Source organism: Phalacrocorax aristotelis, chromosome 10 (genome assembly GCF_949628215.1).
Source record: "Phalacrocorax aristotelis chromosome 10, bGulAri2.1, whole genome shotgun sequence".
Taxonomy (NCBI): Eukaryota; Metazoa; Chordata; class Aves; order Suliformes; family Phalacrocoracidae; genus Phalacrocorax; species Phalacrocorax aristotelis.
Window position 1 is genome coordinate 4,705,288 of NC_134285.1, and position 22,371 is coordinate 4,727,658.

A 22,371-nucleotide genomic window follows, 5' to 3' on the forward strand; every position below is an offset into this window, starting at 1 on the left:
AACTCGGTTGGGAAAAGGGCTGGGGGGCGGGGCGGGTAGCGGTGTTTTAAAGCTAAGCAGGGCCCGCAGTGGTCGGGGGCTGGGAGGGGGTTCTTAGTCGAGACGTGTCTCCACTGTTCCCAGCCTTGGCCGTGACGCCCACGTAGCTGTCACTGTCCTCACAGGGTTGCGGTCCCCGCCCGCCCGGCGCCTCTGCAGTTCTGCTTCGTACCACGGGAGGTCCCCAAGGCTCAGCGGATGGGACAGCGGGGGACCCTAGGCTCTGCCCCTGGGCGCAGGCTGTTCCAGGGAGCTCACGCCTGAGTGTAATGGCCTTGTCGTGGCCGGGGGTGCACCGGCCTTTGGGGGTCCCCAGCTCGCAGGACAGCCAGGCGTGGGCAGGAGACAATTTCAGAGCACAGGGAGTCACAGGCTGCTGGATCCAGGGAGCGGCTTGTCAGGAGATGATATAAATTGCAGGCAAAAAGGGGCAACTGAACTAGGAAAGTCTAAAAAATTGATCAAAATCAAGGTCTTGGTCCTGAAAAGAGTTGGTCTGGGGGAAGTGAGCCGTGCAGGGTGCTGGGGTTCGTCCCTCTGGAGCCGGCTGATCTGGGAGGGTTTGTGAGTGATGTATGTGCAGTGGTGAGGAGTGATGGAGCCACCTTCCTTCACCAGCCTGGTGGCACCTCGATATACAAGGGACCCTCTGGGCTCCCCCAAGTTTAATCATCCTCCAGCTGCTGGTGAGGAGCCTCCTCCAAATGACTTAAACCCAATCAGCCCTGCCCTAGTACCCTGCTGCTTTGTGCCCACCCTGCCACGGCCCATGGCCACCCCGAACTGGTCCTGCCCCCCACGCTGCCCCCCATGCTCACCCCTGCCTCCACTACAGCTGCTGCCAACCCAACCATGTGTCCCATAACTCCTTCTACCCATACAAAGTTTCCTCTCTTGTGAGGAGGTTTTTCCTAAGAGGTGGCAGATTTTAATCTCAAATTTTTTCTGGCTCCAGCAGCTTCATGTGCAGGAAAACTTTCCTCTCTGGGGAAACATGATTACAGCCAGGTAGAGCCCAGTGCCACCACCGTAGCACCCAAATGCATGAATATTCACACTGATCACAGCCAGGATCTCACGGGGACCTGTTATTGGGAGTGGGACGATGCACAGAGGTGTCTCCAGCTATGGGACTCCTGCAGGGTTTGGGCCTGCATATTTTGGGGAGGAAGCATCTGTGGGCTTCATGACCCCTTCCTCCTCTAAAGGAAAACTCTGCAAGCCCTCCCTGTTTTGGCGACATTACAAAAATGTAACTTCATTCAGGGTCCCTCTGGATTTTGGAAGCTCTCCTAACATCATTACAGTTGCTCAGATCTTTGCAAGAAGGTGGGGAGAGAACAAGGGATGGAGGAGGAAAGAAAAGAAGGACTCAAGGGGAATTGCCATGTGGGGAGGGGACACATCCCGGCAGGGTACGGGTGGTGTGAGCACGGACATCTCCGCGCCCCACCATCAAGCAGCTCCCATCTGCCTGCAATTCTCCGGCCGCAGGGTTTGGAGGCAGCGCTGGGGCTGGAGCCATTCCCAAGCACGATGTGCGAGGCTTTGGTTGCCATAACAACTGGATTCAGGCTTCAAAAATAGTAACTTATTTTTTATTCAATTTGCCTTTTGCCCTCTGAGACAGATCTATTTTGGGACTGATGGTTCACTTCAGGTGTCCCTTGCCAGTGCCCCTGGCTGCAAGCTGGGGGCTTTGGGGATGGGGGTTATTTTGTTAAATGCGATTTATCACCGTTTTCTCTCCCTCACCTATTCAGGCCCAGAGAAAGGTAAAGCAGGGCACAAGCACCATGACATAGCCTTTGCCAAAGCCTTGTCATCCAGAAGGCTGGGGAAGCAGCTTGAAAAAAATATTCCCGGCTAAGTGGCAGAGCGTGGGAGAGGTTTTTGGAGATGATCTCACTCTGCATCTCAGCTTGGACCTGCCTCTCTCAGCCCGGGCTTGGCTGTCCCAGATACACTGGGAAGGTCCTACCAAAGATGGGGCTTATTTTGTTCTCCTCATACGTCCTGGATCCCACTGTCACCAGCTCGGTCCCCAGTAGCATCTTCCATCCATGATGGGAAACGTGAAGGGAGGCTGACCCTGCTGCCAGCTCCCGGCATCGGGGAACCGGGTTACTTCTTGTGTGCATTGAAGACACCCCACAACGCAGCATGCAACCTGAGCATCACTCCTTTTGCATGCCCTGGGGGGATGAGCTGCTTTTGGAAGGGGTTGCAAAGGGTGCCATGATTAATTCATGCCTAGAATTAAAGAATAACTTGAATTTTTGTCCGTTTTGGCTTTTGGAAGATATGTGTATGTGTGATTTCACATGGAAATGGCCATGTCAGCATAACCCTTTGTGTCAAGATGTCCTCGGCTGTTCCACCTTCCTCCCATCAACGTTACGACAGCATCAGCAAGGAAAGGTTGCACTGGGGAGACCAGGGCTCTCCTCCTCCAGTTGCTGCCGGCCTTACGTCACCTTTGCTGTCCCTTAGCTGCTGGCCTGAAGGTGCCTGCAGTCTCTGGCACAGGGTGGGCAGGGTGGCTGTCTGCCTGCAGACAAGCCCCCATCAGCCTTTACAGCCCCTCTCTGAGCTGCCCAACCTCAGATGTATGTTGGGATTTCAGCTCCTGAGAGATCCTCCTCGCTGTGATGTAGACTTAGGATGGCGATGGGGTGAGGATCCTGGGGTCTCCAGTCCTTGCCTTGCTGTTACACTGCTTCCTCTCCCTTCTCCCGAGTGGGGAGGGATGGTGGGATTCTGGTGGGTATCGTGTCCCCACCCAGGGGCACCCCGCAGCGGTGGCGCTGCAGCAGAGCCGCCCACCCTTGCCCGGGCCCCTGAAAAATAATGGGGGGAAAAAATCATTAAAATCAAATAAATAAAAGCAAAGCCAAACAAAGCAACTCCCTGGGGACGGCGGGGCGGGCTGGCCCTGCCCGGGGGCAGGCAGCACGCAGGCAGGGACATCTCGGTGCCCCTCCTGGGGGGCTCGGCCGTGGGCAGCGTGGCTGGGGGAGTGGGCTGGCTGCCTGCACTCGCCTCTCCCCCGATGCTTTAATCACATTTTCAATTCAAATCTGCTGCTATTTGATCCTCCGGGGGTGGCGGCGGCGGGGGGGGGTGGAATATTTTTAGCTGTGCTTAAAGCTGCCGGGGCGGCTGTGGGAGATCGTGCAGGTTGCTGTGGCCGGGCGGAGTTGGACGGGATCCCCCCCCCCCCCCTTTCCCTTTTTCTTCCTCCTCCTCTTTGCACATCTGAGGGCGGCACGGGGCTGGCTCCCCCCTCCCGGAGGTCGCCTTTGTTTTCCCCGTGTCGCTCTCCCGAGCAGCCCGAGGGATCGGGAGGGGGCCGTGGCCGGGCTGGGCCGGGCTGCACCGGCCGCCCCTTCCCCTCCTCGCCCCGCCGGAACCCGCGGAGTTGGTGCGGTTCCCCCGGGCGGCGCTTTGCCCCCCGCCCCGGGGCTGAGCCGCCGCCGCCGCCCCCCCGGGACCCCCATGGCACCGCCGCGATGTTCGTGTCCCGGGTCCTGGATTTCCAGAAGACGCGCTACGCCAGGTAAAGCCGTCGGCGCGGCGGTCCCCGACCCCCGGGTGCTTGCGGAGCCCCAGGACAGCCCCAGCCCCTGCCCGGGCTCGGCTCCGGCAGAGACGGAGCCCCGAGGGACCTTCAAAAGCTGCTGAGTGCCCCAAAGCCCCGGGCAGGTGCGGGCTGGTCCTCTGGGAGAAAGCTACCTGCTTTTCTGCATCCCTAAGGGATTCTGAGCATCCTTGGGAGCCCTCGCTGCCTTCGCTGGGTTTAACTTCACCATTGTCCTCCCACTGCTTGGGGACCGACCCCATCGCCGGCTGCAAACCCTCCATGGAGGGACCAATGTTGTCCAGGGTCCCACTGTGCCCAGGTGAAGCCCCCCTCGGGGTGGGTCCCCCAGCCTGGACCCGGCAGCTCTGAAGGGCTCACATGAGATGCAAAGGTGGTGGATCCTTTCCCCTCTCCATGAAATACCCAGGGGGGTTTTCCAGCAGCAGGGACTTGTTTTAGCAGCTCGAGTGGGTTAGCAAACCTCATGGCATTACCTGTGTCCGGGGAAACCTGAGGACTGCTGGGCGCAGGGCAGAGGGCACTCAGACATGCATACTGCTGTAGGGTAAGATGTGGCCTTTAGCAGGGAGCTGGTGGGTGACACAGGGACAGCAGCCACCCGCAGCCCTCCAGCACGCTGGGTGGCCGAGGATGAGTCAGATCACACAGCGCTGGGCAACGCATGGCCAGATGGGGCTTAGGGGGGGTGCTGAGTTTTGCACCAAGGACAGGCTTTGTCCCCAGCTCTCTGTGATCATGGTGGGGATGTTTTCATGGCTGCAGAGTGTCCCACAGGCTGGTGCAGTTCCTGGGGGCATTCAGCTCTGCTACTGCCGCTGTCAGACTCCCAGTAGTTCTGTTAGAGTCAGAACCAGAGAAAAACTTGTCTAGAAAGGAGTGATGATGGTGTTTCTTTCCTGCTCCAGGCAGGAGCATCCCTGAGGGATGTTTGCCTGTGCTGGGGAAGGGCAGGAGACCTTCCTCCCACCCCCACAAGCCACCAGCTCTTCTCCTTCCAGGTGTCCCGCAGTGAAAATCCATGCTTGCATCTCCAAAAGCTGCCTGAAACATGTGGGCACCTGCTCAAAGATCATTTTGATGCTGTAGCTGCCTCCTGATAACCTTTACCTGGTGAAGATGCGGGAGGTACCCAGCAGGTCTGCACAATGCATCTGATCCAAAACTCCTTGTGAAAACAGAGAATTCAGAACTGCTTTTCCCAGCTGGCATACAGAGGACAAGACCAGGGAGAGATGGAGCTGAGCAAAGCTTTGTCCCCCCAGAGGAGGGGAAAAAACCATACTTTGACCCTGTGGCAGTGGTGCAGAGGCTCTCTGGGAGCCAGGCAGCAGAGCAAGGGCTGCCCCCTCCTCAGTCCCCCCACAGAGGAACCCATCTGCCAGCCTGTTGCTTGATTTATCTAAAATTAGCATGCTCAGACTTTGTCATGGTCCTTTCTAGACACAACTTACTAAATGGGGATGAGGTATTACAGAGTGCCTTGCAGGGATAGATCCCAAATGCAGGGCAGGGGCTGCGGGGCACGGGAAGGATCAGGTCTGCAGGACATCCTCCACCTCACGCTAGGTGCCAGGGCTGGATAGGGAGCAGGAGGAGATGGTTGCTCCCTTGGCTTTCACCCCAAGACATGCCAAAGCAATCACCAGCATGAGACACTAACCCAGAGCTTCCTACATCACTGCAGAGATCCTCTTAGCCTAGTGCTTAAAAATAACAGTTGGCTAATCCCTGTCCCAACACACCAGCTCTCCTCTCCACAGAAATGCTATGCCATGGCAGATCCTAAAAGCTGCTCCTTCTTTTGTGCTGGAGATGCTCTGTTGGATTCCCTGAGCTGCAAATAACAGGACCAGGCTCTGCAACGGGGACTGGTGTGAGCAGGAGCTGTGGGGCCTACAGCGGCACATGCCCTTCAAGGCATCAGAAGCATCTTGTGACATCTTTTCAGAGAATGAGGAACTCTCTTGCTTGTGGCCTTCCTTGAAGAAAAAAATCAGAAAGTTTTCCTTATGGTGGAAAAGCCTGGAACAGCTTCATTTTTAATGTTGTTTTATCTAATTTTGAGTGAGGACCAAGAAAGGAGGAACTTGGCCATCAATACACCCACCAAAAGGAATAAATAAAAAACAGTGTGATGATGAAAGACCTGTTGTGTAAAAGCTGCAGCAAAGGCACCAAGCTTTGAACAAAGAGATGAAAGGCAGCAATCAATGCGGGAGCATTTTGTGAACTGCCAGGAAAAAACTCAGGGCTGGAGGGGCACCCCTGAATCCCTCCTGGCTGGGCTTCAGAGATGGAGCATCGTGGCAGGGGTGGAGGGGAAGCAAGAAAGCAAAGGGGCCTGTCACCATGGTGGGAATAAGAATGCATGGCAATGCTGTTTGAGCAGGTTGTGGTTAAAAATGAGGCTGTCAGTTGTTTCTGCTCTGCTGCAGGGTCCAGGAGGCTCTTCCATCACCTGCCACCATGGGGAAAGGGAGTTAAAGCATGCTGTTGCTATAAGGCTTTCCCAGTGATCAGTCACTCACAGCCTGTACCATGGCAAGTGATATCCACCTCCTGTCTGAGGCCAAATTTAGCCCTGACAGTGGCAGCAGCATGCAGTTACAGGGTGCCAGCAGATGCAATTCCTTCTGCTTTATCCAACCACCGGATAGTTATTCCCCCATTCTCTCTCCAGCCTTTTGTCTCCTCCTCCTCCCTTCCTCCCAGCTCACCTAAACAGGGCTGGTTTCCCACCAGAGCAACAGATCAGTGCAAGTCACATCTTCATTGAGTCTCATTGCTCAGGTAACACCAACCCAGTAACTGATCCCTCGCTTCCACCTCACCACTGGCTTTGACCCTGCTTTGACCCACTTTTTATTCAGATGTGGTCCAGTGCCTCCTGCCCACGTAGCTGCTGTGGGGCTACAGCTCAGCCCCAACCTCCCTGCAGGGACACAAAATGCTTTCCAGACTTTGGCCATCCAGAGCCATAATTGAAAGGAAACATGATTAAGCAGGGAGCTGCTGTATCTGGCTGGCTTCAGCAGCTCCAGAGCAGCCGGTGGAGAGGGGTTTGCTGGGAGCTGCAGACTGCGCAGGGTACTGAATCATCCTAATTAACTGATAGCAGTTCACGATTTGATTTGTTCATGTAAAAAGCTCTAAATCTTATTGCATTTACTTGTCTTGCCCTGTGCAGAGTAACAAAGAGGAGCAGCCAGGAAAATCTACATTAATATCTCAGCCTAGAAGAAGCAGGAGGTTAGGGAAAGCAGGGGCCTTCTGTAGGTGTGCGGTCCAGGCTTGTCCTCACTTACCTGGTGTCTGCAATGTAGACACTGCCACCGCCTCACCAGCACAAGGGGATAAAGATAAGAACTCTATACTTGCTCAGAAGCAAATCCTCCGAGTTTGGGGATTCGAGGGGGAAAGGCAGCTGGGAAGACCTTCTTTGTTGTTCCCTCCATCTGTAATTGCTGAGCAAGGAGATATTCATCAGCTCCCCCTCCAGCATCTCCAGGCAAGAAAGGGAGAGGAGAACCAGCAAGAATAGGAGTGAGGGAAAACATTGGGGTGCTCAGACCCCAAACACAAGAAAGGCTGACAGCCTGAGCAGAGCTACCACATTGGGAATATCTGGCCCATTTGCTTCACGATGAAAGCACAAGCAGCCCTTGCTGGCTCCCCCACACACAGAGATGCTTTCCAAGAGCTCTGCTTCTCCTGCAGCCCACATGGGATGAAGCAGTGAGAAGGGAAATGCTTTCAGCAGTGATATTGCAGCTTGGAGCTGCTCAAGAGGCAGGGGCTCCTCACCATGCAAGCACCACCCCCATCCCACCATCCCCAGCAAGGCCTGCCAGGCTGCCCCCAGCTGAGCAGGTCCCCTTGCTGCAAAAAAGCACTGCTCCAAGAGATGGGGAAGGCCCCAGATAACTAGGGAAAATGAGGATCACCCAGTGTCACTGACCAATTCCATATTGGCTGCTCTGTGGGGCCAGATTGACTCAGATACCCACTTAAGATAACACTGGGACAAGTAATCTCGTGTACATTTAGGTACCCCCAGTGCAGTTATTATTGCAGCCAGGTATTTGGAAGGCCACAAGTACTCAGAGCATCATTTGTGATGGGGTATTCCCTCACACTGCCCCCTGCCCTCCTTTGGGAGTGTCAGGGAACTTGGCAGGATGGGCTCAGGTGGGGATCACCACCCTGGAGATATGCAGCAGTGGGCGAGCCAAGTGCCTTGTACTTTTGGGGGGAGGATGCTCTCTTGGCTGCCTGAGAAATAGATGCACAGTGGTCTTTTCCTTCCTTCAACTGGTGTTGGATATCAGCCTGATGCAATTCTTTGGCACAGCTCACTATGGCCAGCTCCACAAGGTAGCAGCCAACGGTGATGCATGGGAAATTCAAGCCACTGCCCAGTGCAGGAAGTCAGTGAATGCAAGAAACAGGGCCCACCAGGACTGCTCCCAGGCTCGCCTTCACCTTCTCCTTTCCCATCCCCCCAGCTCCACAGTGAGACAAAGCAATGCAAGCCAACTACAACTGCTACAGAAAGGAAGGGAAAAGAGCACAGCAGTTATTTAAGTTCATTGTGTTTGGGGGTGCTTGGCTGCAGCTGCAAAAGGCGATTGGTTGAGTACCCAGAGAGATGCTGCAAGGGGATGGCTGCTCAGAGCAGGGGAGAGGAGGCATGACCAAACACACAGAGCTCAGGTCTCCCTTTGGGGTTCTCCAGGTGTGACTGAATTGCAACATTTTCATGCAGTGAAAATCCAGTGTCTGATGGGCTCTGTGATACACTGCAACTTCTTACAATGCAATACCACAAGCATCATATTCCTGATGTTTGCTTCAGATGCCAAATAGTTGAGCTGAGCAGTGCTGGCCTTCAGGCAAGTTTGGATTCAACTTTGTGCTCCAGTTCAAGTTTATAGTCCAGGCTTGCTGCTGCTGAGGGAAGGATTTTATGCAGAGATCAGCAGGTCAGGGGCAAGGAGGTACCTCCTCCCGCTGTGCTCAGCAGCGCTGGCTGGTACCGTAGCATTAGACACAGCCCTGCTCTCTGTTGCAAATAATACTAATGGAAATCCTAGTATCTGCTTGCCTGGTGAAATGCATAATTCTCCTTCTGTGCCTTCGTTGTCCAGAGGCATTTGCTGAATAATTTACAGATGTAATTTGTACTTGAGTAGCATCCAGGAATCCCAAATGAGAGCCTGCTCTGTCTCTCTGAGGATGCTATGGGGAGACTTTATGGACCTGAGAAACCATGACCTGCCCACGTAATTTCACAGTCACAGAGGCAGCCGGGGTTAGAGGCTGAGAAGGCTCCAGCCCCCAAAATTGTCCAAATCCTCTGCCAGCAGGCAGAGGGGCCAGTGGTCACACCCACTCCTGCCCACCTTGGGCTGTTGCAGGGTTTAAGCAGGCACAGTCAGCTCAGGATTTGTCCCACTAACTTCTGTGCTCAGGGCAACGCAGGCAAAGCAGCAAGGAACATGCACAGTGACTTTCCAAACAAGCAAATAAGACAGAATTTTCAGTTCTGGAAACAGTCCTCCTAACATTCACAAAGCACCTGGGACATCAGAGTCATTTTGTGACTAATCAGCTGTTGTTGGAGGTCTCACAAGCACCGAATGAAACAAGAAGTCCCAGCTCAGAAAGTAATTTGGGAAAAACTCACTGATCCCATCTGTTGTGAATAAACAAACAGCTCTGCTGTAGTTTCAGGGTCATGAATTGCCTTGGAAGAGTTAGAGATACAATCTACATAAAGAACAGAAAGCCTGCTGGAGAGAAAAATAAATATCCCTGCCCAGAGGATGGGAATATGGACAGTTATGACCCTGCTGAGACTACCTGCTGAGTTTCCACCCACCATCCAAGCCCTGCTACTGATATATGGGCTCTCACGGGTGCAGAAATGGTCTATGTCTGCATCCAGCCTGGCTTGGAGCCCCCCTGTGCTTGTCTTTGCTAGGGTGAGGAGCAAGGAATAAGAATCAGGTATTCCCTTGGTGCAGACCCTGGTGTGTTCAGGGAAAAAGGATATTTCCTCCTGCCAGCCTCAGCCCCTCATGTACCTGCTGCTGTGGCAGCAGGATGTGCCTGTGAAGTGTCTTCCCTGTCTCTTCATGGGGGACATCTGTGCCTGCAGTTCAGAGCTGGGTACAGCATGGACATGGCTGAGCACACAGGCCCTGTCTGGGAGCATCTCTAAGTCAGCAAGCACACTTGTTCAGCATTTCTCATGGCATACAGGCTATATAGTGCCAGGGGATGGTCAATGACCAGTCCAGGGTGTTACCACATGTCAGACTGCTAGGAATGAGCAAAATTGGGATGGGGGAAATCAGAGGTGATGAATGACAGTTCAATCTGCAACCCATTTTGACTTTCTTTGTGAAAACAAGGCTTGCACCAGGGGCGTCTGGGCAAGTTACTCCAGAAATCTGGTGATCTGCTGATTTATCTATAAGAAAGCTTGAGAAATGGTGGTTTAGATGAAAAGCCTGTCATTTCCTGCTCCCTGCCAAAGCAGCTAGCTCTTTGCATGATGCCAGGAAGCACTACAAAAGAAAATACTGTGCTGTCTTGCTCTGTCAACCCTCCTGCCCCTCCTCATGTGGGATGGGCTGGAGTCAAAGGAATAGCCCACAGAGCAGGCTTGCCCTGGGTGCCCCTTCTGCTCTGGCCCAGGGAGACAACCCACAAGCTTACAGCACTCCCAGCTTACCTTTCCAAACCAGGAGCACCATACGTTTGTGTAGGAGCACACAAGCACTGAAAAGCAGGCATAGAAATAGAGCTTTCAGCTCTTATTGGGGTACCATGCAGCTGTGCACATGCCCACATGGGTGGCTCTGCAGGTGGCAATGCTGGGCAGCATCAGCCTGAGCCTTTGCATTTCTGCTTTCCAGTGGCAAATGCTCCTGTGTCAACGGGTAGGAAAAACATGATTTCTCAAGTTCTCCTGGGCTGGATAAAGCAGCTTTGTGATACCGCGGTGTTTGGGGGCTCCACACCAGGAGCTGCAGCTGCAGGGAGAGAGAGGAGGCCTACTGACCCTTTCCCTTTTCACCGAGCTGCAGAATTGATGTTCTGGACTTGAGTGGGGATCCTGAGCAGATCCCTGTGGTCCTGCTGTCTCCTGCATCCTGGGATCATACCCCATAAGTGGGCAATGCTCAGGGCCCTGCACCACACCATCACACACAGCTCCCCAGGACTGAACTAATTACAAGCCACAGAGGAGCTCAAGGGGATGAAGCCTCTTAGCAGGGACTGCAGCTGGAGCATGATCAGATTACAGGTCAGAAGCAGAACACATGCCAAGCCCCAGCTTACAGGGATGCCACTACAGCAGCTCACATGAGCACAGACACTGAGGACCAAGCCCTGGCATCTGCACTGAGTGTGCAGCCTCTGGGCTCATTAGGGCAAATCCAGACCGTGCACTGAAGAGGGGTCTGAGGCCAGTTCTACCCTACAGGGACACATCTGCTCCATCACTGTCACATCAGGCATCACGACACTTGCTCTACCAAGGGACAACCCAAAGGGCCCCAGTAGGACTTACCACTGCTGCTGGTTTTCTCCAGCACCCCTCTCTAACAAGATGCCACTCTGTTACTTAAAAACCAGTTGTGGCACGCAGTCACAAGGAGAAGGAGAAATCCCCCTAGCTTGCAGTCATCTCTGGGAAGCCACCCAGCAGGTAACATAGCCTGGAAGTGCCCCAGCTTTAGACAGGAGGGTGAATGCACAGCAAACCAGCATTCTACCTCTAAAGACATTAAACTACATTCTAAGTAAGCCCAGCCCTTTTGTAAGCCATTCTCAGGTGAAACATGTAGATATTAGCTGGTCTGGGGAGATTCACATCACCTGGGAGCAGCCTTCGGTATGTCAGCTAATCCTTCTCCCCTCAGTGCAGCACATGGCTCCAGTGTTCAGTGCTTCATGGGTTGTGAAGGGGATGTGGTGGCTCTTCAAGTGTCACAGCCATGGCCACAGCCTCAGCAATGTGCAGGGGGACCCTGGCTTCTCAATGTGTAGACACACAGCCATGTGTCACGTATATAGCCTGATTTATAGCAGGGGTTGGGGGTGTCAGGTGTTGGACTGGCTTCTTGCAAGAGCAGGGATGAGCTGCTCAGTGGGAGCTCACACCTCCCCATCTGTATCTTAGTGGTGATTTTTGCACCCTCCTCACATTATCCTTCTACCAGTTGACCTAAAGGATGTCAAAATTTTTATCCTCACCCAGAGAGGAGGAAGAGGTGTGTGTGAGAGAGGGAGATGAAGTGATGTGGCAGAGGCCTGCCGGAGAGTCAGTGTCAAAGGCATCTCTCCCAAATCACAGCCTAGCCTGGGTCTGTTACGGCTGTTCCTCCTTTCCATGTGTGTAGGGGACAGCTTTCCTGCAAAGTGCCCTGTGGCTCTGCCCATGGAGTGTGTGGTCCCCATGGGGTGGCTGATGCATGTTTTCTTGGTGCCCCCAGAAGAGCTCAGATGCTCAAATACTCACATGAGCCATCCCAAGGAATAATTTAATCTAATCCCCTTTTTACCATCTTCTCCCCTACTCTGGCAAAGCAAGAGCCAGGCAGATCTGCATGATTTTTGAGGTCAGAACTTTGTTCTTGGATAAAAGTCTTTAAAAAACTCAAAAAACCCCCACCCCAAAGCCACAAAAAAACAGAGTGGGAGAAAGAGAAGGAGAAAGGAACAAGCCTGGGAATCTGGCTCTGCACTTTGCCCCGGCTGCCTGGGACAAGGGCCTCTTTGTTTCTCTGGCCGGAGCATGCTGCACTGGCCCTTTTCAGTCTCCCTCCCTGGGAAAGGGGCCAGGGGGAAACAGGCACAAGCAGGGCAGGCAAAAACCCTGGGGCTGCAGTGAATAACTCCTGCTCAGACCTCCAGGCCCCCATCTTCATATAGCCGGTCCATATAGCATCTGCCAGAAATGGTAACCTGGAGAAAGAGGTGCCTGGGAACCCCTCGGGTATCTGCTTCCCATGCACCAACCCTGAAAATGAACATGCTCATGTTCCTGCTGTACAGGAGGTTTTAAAGATTCCTGTGTCTCTTGGACTTTGCAATCCTAAAGCACCTGCTAAAACCCATTGAAGACCCCAGCCAGTGTGTAATCACCTGCCCGCGGCTTCCTGGGCTGGCCATGTTGAGTGAGCCACATCACTATGGCTTTGCTGGGTCCCTGGGTGGGTGGCAGCATAGGCTGGAGGCTGTTGGGGACAAGCCGCTGTTGTCTTATCCCATGCCAGGAACACTGCCAGCGTGTCCCCAAGCATACAGGTGCAATGACAAGGAGCTGGTGATGAACATGGATTCAGCCAGCAGGGCAGGAGACTTGCTGCAGGAATCAGATCTAAGTTTGGGGTGGTGTTTTCCTTCTTCTCCATATTTTCTTGCATTGAAAAACCCCAGAGCTCTGCCTGGCTGCCAGCAATACTCTTCTCCTGACCCCAATCACACAGAGCCGGAGCTGGGAAACACGGAGCAGCCACCCCTGGAGCTCCCAGCTTTCATCAGCTCTAAGATGAGTTATGGGTTCCCTCCCTGAGTGTGTCTGTCTGCCTGTCTGTCTGTGATGGAGTTCAGATTTGAGGCTGGTTTTGCACACCAGTATGGCAACTTTCTTCAAGCTGGGAGTGATGCAGCGCTCCCCGCCCCGCACCCATGCCAGTGTGCACAGGGATAACGTGAGCTGGATGGATGCTTGGCATCCATGAAGTCCCAGGAGAGAAGAGAAGGCGAGGAAATGGCCTCTGCACCCTGGGGAGCAAGGTGCTGCAGGGCACCCGGGGACTCATCCTGCCCTGCCAGGAGATATGCAAACACCGGCTGCTTCCATGCTTGTTTGCCCAGCTCTGCTCCTGAGCACAGAGGGCAACGAAAATGTGCCCAGCTAGCCCCAAAATGCAATGTTGGCTGCTTCAGGAGGGCCTGACTGTACCCAGGCTGGCCCAGCGCTTTGCAGCCAAGTCCCACATCTGCTATGCTCCATTTCCCATCCTTCACAGGATGATGCTTATTAGAAAGTGGGATAGGAAAATGAGAATGATCTCTTCCCAGGTCAAAAAAGAGATCCTCCTTAAGGCTATTTCTCCCTTCAGGAAAAGCAGGCGTTTGCAGTGTGCCGCACCAGCATGCCTTTGGGCTTCAGGGACACAGGCGCTGTTCGACCTCATCCTTTGGGGATGGCAGGGGTGGCCCTTCTCAGCCTCTCCATCCCTGTACCAGACCTAGGGATGATATTTGCACGCAGATATCCCTTCCCAAAGGGTCTGGGTGCCCCTCAGCCCTGGGGCGGGCCTGTGGTAACCAGCCCTGCCGCTGTTCCCCATCACTGCTCTGAAGAGCGAATGCCAGAATGGAGGGGAGACAGCATGGGGCTTTGTTAAAACAAATAAATTCAAGGAAAAGGCCTCTTACATGTTTCCTCAGCAACCACAACGTCATGCGGGATGTCTGGGCTTCCCCCTCCTCTTCTTATTATTAAAAGGGAAAAGAAAGGGAAGCAGAAAGTGAAGGGGAGCTGGGGACAGTCTCCTGGCAACACTGGGGGCAGTGATGTCCTCCTGCCAGGGGGACAGGGCTCCAGCACGGGCAGCCTGGCCAGCCCGTGTGGCTGGAGCAGTGGGATGGAGAGGGCATCCTTGGTCTCCCCCGGGATGGAGGTGACAGCATGCCAGGCATGGCCACATCCCCAGGGATGCCTGACTGCTTCCCAGCTGTGGCAGCCTTGCTAAGCCCTGATTTACCTAGCGTGATCCTCGATTTGCAGAGTGGTGGGAGTTTAATTCCCTCTGTTTCCCCATCTTAATTCAAGATATATTTTGGTGATGATGAACACTCTTCTTTCCCCAGTGCTGGGATTGGCTGCAGGCAGGGCAGGGGCTGGGGACACAGTGCCCATGCGGGCTGTCACTGCCGCCTGCCGGGGAGCGCCTTGCACACCCGAGCCTGTTGTGGCCACACTCCCCCCACACTTAAAGCCTTGTTATTTGAGCTATTTAATCCATCCTGACTCACTTTTAATAGATAGCAGTGAACGACTCAGGCAGTGGGTCTGAGCAGGCAGATGGCAGAGGAGTCCACACAGGCATGGGTGGCTCAGGGATGGGGAGAAGGCACTTTTACTGCCTTTCCCAGTGCCCCAGACTGAGGGGTTACCCTGTGCCCAGCAGCAAGGTCCTGCCAGCCCCTAAGCACCCTTGATGGGCACAGCTCAGCTGTGAAATGCGCCGCAGATGGTGCCGGAGCTGAGAGCGAGCAGGGTCAGAAAGCAATTAGCCCAGGTCCTGCAGGGCAGCCCCGCTGGCGCCAACTCAGCTGGGCCTGACCTGAGCTGCAGCAGAAATGTCTTTAAGTCCCTGATTACCAGGAGCAGCCAGGGGAGGATCACTCTCTCTTTGCTTGTTTCTCATTCCCTTTGTATAAGCCTCCACTGCTGGCCCCTGCCAGAAGAGGATGCTGAGCAAGGCAGCACTTTGCTCCAACCTGTTATCATGGATGCACATTTAATTTGCCTCTTAATACAGCGTTATGTACCTTGCAATGGACTAGTCAAGCCCGACACATCTTTTATCACTGTGTGTTGATCTGACAGGGGAAATCAATATGCTCCTCCAAATGCCAAGAGCAAGCTGATACCTCAGACTAAGAGAAACAGAAATAAAGATACAGAGTTCCAAGGGAGTACGGCAGGGTTTCCCCCTGCAGCAATCTGTGCGGGGACATGTGTCCCCCACGGATAGGAGATGCAGGTGGTACCCAGAAACCGAAGGCATCGCAGGGGTGCCCTCGTTGGAGACGGGCACACTGCTGTGACATGAGGGTGTCACTGCTGGATGGGTCATAGACCCGTAGCCACATGCCCTCTTCTCTGCTGCCGGGGCTGTGCTGGTCCATTTCGTCTGGGGCAGATGGGCTGTAACCAGATCATGTTGTTAGATGGTGTCTCAGGTTTTCTACCTGTGAAATGAAGATGGTGAGAGATGCCAGTGTCACAGAAGCTGGCAGCTGGACATGCCACTGACTGTCAGCTGTGCTCCATCCCGGGACAGACTGGGAAATGCTCCAGACCTTATTGATCCATCCTTGAAGCAGCTTCCCCTGTATCCTTCTCACCCCTGCCCCGTCTGCCCTCTCCTGCCAGCAGCAGTAGGCAGAGCTGGCTCCTAACTTCTGCTTTCCAAGTGATGGCAGCTGCTGGGAAATGCTTCAGCCTGAGCTGTAGCTGAGCAAGACCTAGGGCCCTGGCATTTGGGGCCAGCCAGATGGACAGGCTGTGCCCAGTGCTGGGGTCACTTTCTGCAGGGCAGCTGGAGCAAAGGTGAGCCGAGGTAGGGCTCCAGGCTGGAAGGGTGGTGGGTGTCCCTGTGCAGACCCCTCTAAAAGGGCTTTCCCCCAAACCCCATCCCCTGAGCATGTTTCTCTCCCTGCTTCTTGCTGCAGGTTCATGAATGACCGTGTCCCGTCCAACCGCAGGTACCAGCCGACAGAGTACGAGCATGCAGCGAACTGTGCTACCCATGCAGTGAGTCCCTGTCCCCATCCCAGGGCAAGGGAGGATGGTGCTCAGGTCTTCAGGGATCCCCTAAGGAACCTCAAGGCACAAATAAAATGTCTGTGTTCAGTCCTGGAGCAGCTGCTGAAGGTCTCGGGGCTGTGACGAGGCAGATGTGCCCCAGGTGTTTCTGGGGAGTGGGGGTGCTCTCCCTCCTGCCCTGGGAAACTCCTGTGCATCTCCTTTGCTGTCACCCACCATGGCCCCATGTACTGGGGAAACCAGCTGTGGGCTTAGTGGAGTAGGAGTATTTTGCAACGCTCCCTGAAAACTGAGTGTTTTCACAGCAGGAACGGTGACAGGGGCCCCATGGGGCTGCATATGCAGCAGCAGGAGCAAGTGCTCCCAACATCAGGGTTTCCCTTGGGAGCTGGCAGCTCCCACTCTGAGCCCTGGGAGATGACTCAGAGGTAGCCATCCTCCTTGTGCCTTCCTCTTCCTCCCTACTTCCACCTGGAGAAGCTATTTTGGAGCTGCACCATGCAGGGGAAGATCCTGCCCGGCTGGTGTGGGTGGCCAGCCTGCCTCACTGAGTGGTAGCTTTGACAGGAAGCAAAAGAAACACCTAAAAGGAAAAGCAGAGACTGTATTGTAGCTGCTCAATGGAAACACAGAGAGTCGAGAGTCAACAACAGGTTTGCCTCTCCCTTCCAGTTCTGGATCCTGCCCAGCATCCTCGGCAGCTCCATCCTGTACATCCTCTCTGACGACCAGTGGGAAACCATCTCAGCCTGGATCTATGGCTTTGGCTTGTCCAGCCTCTTCATCGTCTCCACCATCTTCCACACCATCTCCTGGAAGAAGAGGCATCTGAGGTACCAACTCTGATCGCTTGAGGCTCAGGAAGTGGGAGAGGGTCCAGAGGTCCCTGGTGCTGCAGGCTCTGACCCATCTGTCTGTCTGTCCTGCAGGACCGTGGAGCACTGCTTGCATATGTTTGACAGGATGGTGATCTACTTCTTCATTGCGGCATCGTACGCTCCCTGGTGAGTTACTGGTGGATAGGGGCCATTGCTTGGCCTCACTGGAGGGGAGAAAATCAGCCCAGCTCCAACAAATAGGGTTTCCCTCTTTGGCTTTGGCTCTGTTTGAGGCTGTACCCTGCCCCTTTTCACAAAAGCCTTCCTATCCCATACATTTCAACACCTTTAAGTTGAAGTTACAAGCTGGGAGGACCCTTTGGTGGGACAGCCATGGGGGTTAGGGCAGCATTTCCCCTGGTACCTCGCTGCCCACAGCGTGGACAAGGGTGCTGCCTTGGACCCCCCTCACCACAGACCTGGCTCTTGCAGGCTGAACCTGAGGGAGTTGGGTCCCTGGGCCTCCCACATGCGGTGGATCATCTGGATCATGGCATCTATTGGGACCGTCTATGTTTTCTTTTTCCATGAGCGGTGAGTGCCTTTACCTGGCCCCGTGTTGGTGGCTATCACAGAGCTCAGCTCAGCTCTGCCAGCCCTTCTTAATGCCCCGACGGTAGTCGAGCTGCAGGGGAGAGCAAGAAGGATGGAGATAGGCAGACAGATAGGTACAGGGACCCTGGGCAGCCTCCTGGCCAACTGTCAGTGGAGGGCACCCTTGTACCACGTCCTTCCTCATCTGCACCCTGTTTTTAGAAGCGCTGGTGGCAGGGATGTGGGAGCAGGGACGTGTTGCTGTGAGTTGCTTCTTCCACACGGTGGCACCAAATAGAAAGCAAAAGGCTCCAGAGGTCTCCCCTGCCACCCTGAAGCCCCAGGTGCCTGGCCCTGAGTTGGTGGCTGCCAAGCCAAGGTGGGGGCCCATCACCCCTGGTGCAGGGTGCCAGTCCTATCAGCTCATGCATGAGGTCGTGGGACATGCCGTGGTGGCACCCCTTTTCCTGTAGCACGGCAGTGGATGTTGCAAACATAAAACTCCATGCTTCCTCCGCACCTGCCTCCCAGCAGCTTCTCTGTTGGTCGCAGGTACAAGCTGGTGGAGCTGGTGTGCTACGTTATCATGGGATTCTTCCCTGCCTTGGTCATTCTCTCCATGGTAAGCCACCGCTGGGACGCACGTGGGCTCAGCGTGAGGGACAAGTCCAGAGGGTTAACGTGGTCCAGGCTGCATGATGGATAACGCCATCCTCAAATACGACATGGCCTGGCTCTGTTTTGCAAATGATTCAGGTGCCCAGCGGCTACCACATGCATCTCCAGCAGACCTGCACGGGCTCTGTTGCGTTGAAATCCTCCCAGCAAAGCGGGGCTGCTGGGTCCCCACCGCCTTGCTGGAAGGGAAGGTGTAGCAGAAGGCAGAGCAAGGGTCCTGCCTGCACCCGGTTTTGATAGAGTCACGGGGAAAAGGCAGGTGTGCTGTGGCTGCCACTGAGCCCTGCCTCCCCGCTTGCTCCCAGCCCAACAGGGATGGCCTCCTGGAGCTGGTGGCCGGTGGACTCTCCTACTGCCTGGGCATGGTCTTCTTTAAAAGTGACGGCCGCATCCCCTTCGCCCACGCCATCTGGCACCTCTTTGTGGCCATCGGAGCTGGCATCCACTACTACGCCATTTGGAGGTACCTTTACCGGCCCAGCACGCTGGAGACTAAAACATCCCGGTAGATGCCTTAAAGACATCGCTTGCACCAACTGGCACATGGAGGCATGGAGGGGAGCGGAAAGGCAGCCTGAGCCGTGGGCTCGCCCCGAACCACCCGCTCACCCCATGGGCAGCAGCCGCTGGTGCCCTTTCCACAGAGACAGGACAGCCTCGAGGTTCATTTTAAACAGATTTTTCTTTTTTAACTTGGGAGCTGTTTAATTTTTTAGGCAAAGGTTTTGTAACATGGTGACCGACCAACAGGCTGTGGGAGATAAGGGAGTGACCGCTTGCCAAGGTCTCAGGGGGACCTCACTCACCCACCTCACCCCGAGCATCCCATGGGAGTGGGGACCTTGGCCCCACATGCCCCTGGCTAGTGACACCCTGGGTTTGGCTACTGAAGTCCTTAGCATGGGCCATCCAGGGGTCTGGAGGAGTTGGGATGAGGGGAGAGACCTGGTCCCTTTTCTCCAGGGTGCCTGGGCATACGGCTGCCCCAGCCAGGGAGGGGGGCATGTTGGCACCCCTGCACCACCCGGGCTCGGCTCCTAAATGGTCCTAAGTCATTAACTGCCCCAACCCAAATTCTTGACAGGAAGGTCTGGAGTCAACAAAGCCTTACATGGGATTGAAACTTGAATCTCTTCCAGAGCTCCCCGGAGTCTGGAAAACCCTTTCTCTAAGCCAGTATTAAGTGCACAACTCAACTGCCCTAGACAGGCCCTCAGAGCCTCCAGAGAGATTTTCTCCGTGGGACGCTTTGTTTTTCTCTCTGGTCCCGGTGCCAGTGGCAGCCCTGAAGCACAGCCCCACTCCCAGGCTCTGCCGCACACGTGCCTTCGGCAGGGAGCAGAGCCGGGCTCCGGCTCCTGGCATCCACCTGGCTGGGATCAGCCCATCTGCATCGGGGATTTCCTTTCTGCTTGAGGGAGGGAAGCAAACCTCCTTGGACTGGGATCATGGGGCTGCCTGCCTCCTCTGCTCCCATTTTGATGATAAGCCTCTTGCTTAGCATCAGATTTAAATCCACTTTTTGGCACAGGGAGACAGGGAATGGGGGTTGTGGTCAGTTCATCACATGTCTCTGCTGCTCCTCACGCTCTTCCCCTGCTCCAGCATGGGGTCCCTCCCACGGCAAAGGTTGGACTTGATGACCTGAGAGGTCTTTTCCAACCTTAATGATTCTATGATTCCTGGCAATGCCACAGGTAAGGGATGCACCTGCATAATGCTTGGAGGTGAGCTGTGATGGGGAGGTCCTTGTGACGCTTGGTTTTTAAACCCCTAACCACGGCTACACGGTGCTCTCCAAGGCAGGGTAACAGGACATGGAGCACCCATCCAGCCATCAGGAGCAGCCCCGATGCTGATGGAATGGGAAAAACCACACCTGGTCCTGCTCCAGAGCTGCTGGAGTTGGGAGGGTCTGGTGTGCGCTGAGCTCTGGTGTGTGCTGGGGTCTGTGCCGGGAGCTGGCTGGCAGAGCAGCACTGTTCTCAGCCCCGCCTGCACCTTCCCTGGGAGCCCCCGAAGGCATTGATTTCCCATCATCTCTCTTTGGCCTCTTGATTAATCACAACTGCAGCACTCTCAGTGCATTGTGGCAAGCAGAGGAGATTTATGGCCACTGTCCTACATCTCCTGTTTCTTCAGCAGCGTGCTGAGGAGCTGAGCTCCTGCCTCTGTCCCACCTCTCGCAGAGCTTAGGGTCCCCCCAGGACCAGCTCTCCAGGGCTGTGCCATTTTCCAGCAAATTACCAAAGAGAAAGCATCCAGATACTCTTCCCTTCCTGACGTGGTGGCTGTGGTCACCAGGTTGGCGAAAAAACCCAGTGGGTTTTCAATTCCACAGGCAGAAGATTCCTACAAGGAGCCCTGGGTGCTGTGCCCGGCACCCCAGCCCGACATGGTGCTGCTGGGGGGTCTCTGCCCAGGGCACCCCAAAGCAGCCTTTGGGCTGGGACACCTCTTGGTGTCTTGGGTGATCTTAGGTACAGGGGTGAATGACCCAGTGTGAGCCCAGTCTCTGCTGCTGCCTGTCCCAGGACGCAGACCTTGCTCCGTCACCTACTGCAGATGGAGGGGTGGAGAGGGACGAGCTGTGAGTAACCAGCAGCTGGTGGAGCATGTCTGGGGTTGGAATAGTGGGATATGGAGTCCCAGAGAGGGAGCTGCCATTTTTTCTGTCTGGCGAGTCACCATCCTTCTCCGTGCCTCAGTTTCCCCATCTGTAAAATGGGGGTGAAGACACCAACCTACCTCACAGGGCTCATGTGAGGACCCCATGAAGCACTTGGAGGACAACCAGTGCTTTACAAACACGTGCTTCAATTTTCACCGAGTCTGGGGGACCAGATTCCCAGAGCCACTGCTGGGCACAGTGACAACCGCGGCTCAGCGTGCTTAGATCTCCTCCCCCTCTGTCACTAAATCCCACAGACAGGGAACCACCCTGGGGACAGACCATGCACACAATAGTCCCAGCCTCCAGGAAAATGTCCCCTGGCAGGGGCTGAGGATGCCCAGGGACCACCATTGTGTTTTGTCCATAGGCTTCATCCCAAGGGATTTATCTTGGAAGCCATTTCACCATTGGGGGTTTTTGGCCCTAAATCTGTCCTGGGGGCTCCTGAGGCACAGCGAGGGGCCAGAAGGACCTTTCTGAGGCCACTTGATGTCAGCCTCCTGCTGAAAACCCAGGGCAGGGCAGACCCCTGGGCGGGAACAGGTGGCCAGGCTCCGTCAGGGACATCGCCACCCTGCCTTGAGCCCTGATTTGCCAAGTGGGCTTCTCTGTAACTGAGAAGTCCCCCCTCTTCTCTTGCTTCCTAAGTCCTTCCCTTGCAAAGCAGAGTGGGAGGCGCAGAGGAGGTTATCGGATTGTCCTCCTGTTTTATACTAATTTTAAATGACTCGTAACATTCAGGATGTCTGTGGAGGGGGGGCTTGAGGGATCTTTTTAGCACCTCGTGTTTTTCACTGTCCATTCTTGTTCAATCAGTATTTTATATTTAACACAGTATTGGGTCAAATTAAAAACAAATGTAAGGAAGATAACGCTAGTGAATATTGTTTCCTGTGGAGTAGGATTGAAATAAAACCTCAAGATACCTCAATATTGCCTGCTCATTAAATCAAAATGAGTTTCCCTGCAGCATCTGGAAATAAACCGATTTTCTATCTGACATGGCATCGTGCCCTGGTGAGGAGAAGAGCCACTCAACCAGCTGCAGCGAGGCCCCACTCACGGCGATGGAGCACTGAGCACCAACTCACCTCGGTGCATGGATGGCATTGCCATCTGCTGGCTCGACTTGCCGGGGGGGCCAGCGTCGCTTCGCCCTTAACGCCAGCTGCACAGGGAAATTTGGGAGGTTGGGGATGGGTTGAACTCCAAGCTGCAGAGTTTCCTTAAAAAAAATTAAATTGGTGAGTTTGCTGATGGCAGCTCTGTGCTCGGTGGCACTGGCTGAAGGCCTTGCCAGCATCTCGCCGAAGTGATTTCAGCGTAGCCACTCTGCACGCTGGCTCTGGCCCTGTCATTTCCCCTCCCGCAGTGGCTGAGTCTG

General features: G+C 54.7%; 1 protein-coding gene across 2 annotated transcripts; it reads left to right on the forward strand.

The window, feature by feature from the left end:
- Nucleotides 1–3,177: 3,177 nt before the first annotated feature.
- On the forward strand, nt 3,178–21,918 carry MMD2 (monocyte to macrophage differentiation associated 2). Of its 2 annotated transcripts, XM_075104841.1 has the most exons (7): nt 3,179–3,598; nt 16,130–16,211; nt 16,896–17,056; nt 17,153–17,227; nt 17,534–17,635; nt 18,188–18,257; nt 18,619–18,918. In XM_075104841.1, exons 1-7 carry the CDS (start codon nt 3,552–3,554, stop codon nt 18,820–18,822), a joined length of 741 nt encoding a protein of 246 aa, XP_074960942.1. In that variant the 5' UTR covers nt 3,179–3,551; the 3' UTR covers nt 18,823–18,918. The 2 variants fall into 2 exon arrangements, with proteins under 2 accessions (XP_074960941.1, XP_074960942.1); XM_075104840.1 differs by lacking the exon at nt 18,188–18,257 and having other exon boundaries at nt 3,178–3,598; nt 18,619–21,918.
- The last annotated feature ends 453 nt before the right edge of the window (nt 21,919–22,371 follow it).

What these genes read in the sequence shown, in the direction of transcription:
- MMD2 (XM_075104840.1), top strand. Translation starts at nt 3,552, where the DNA reads ATGTTCGTGTCCCGGGTCCTGGATTTCCAGAAGACGCGCTACGCCAG. An exon ending in CGAACTGTGCTACCCATGCA is followed by an intron (nt 16,212 to 16,895) that starts GTGAGTCCCTGT and finishes TCTCCCTTCCAG; the next exon opens with TTCTGGATCCTGCCCAGCAT. An exon ending in GCGGCATCGTACGCTCCCTG is followed by an intron (nt 17,228 to 17,533) that starts GTGAGTTACTGG and finishes TGGCTCTTGCAG; the next exon opens with GCTGAACCTGAGGGAGTTGG.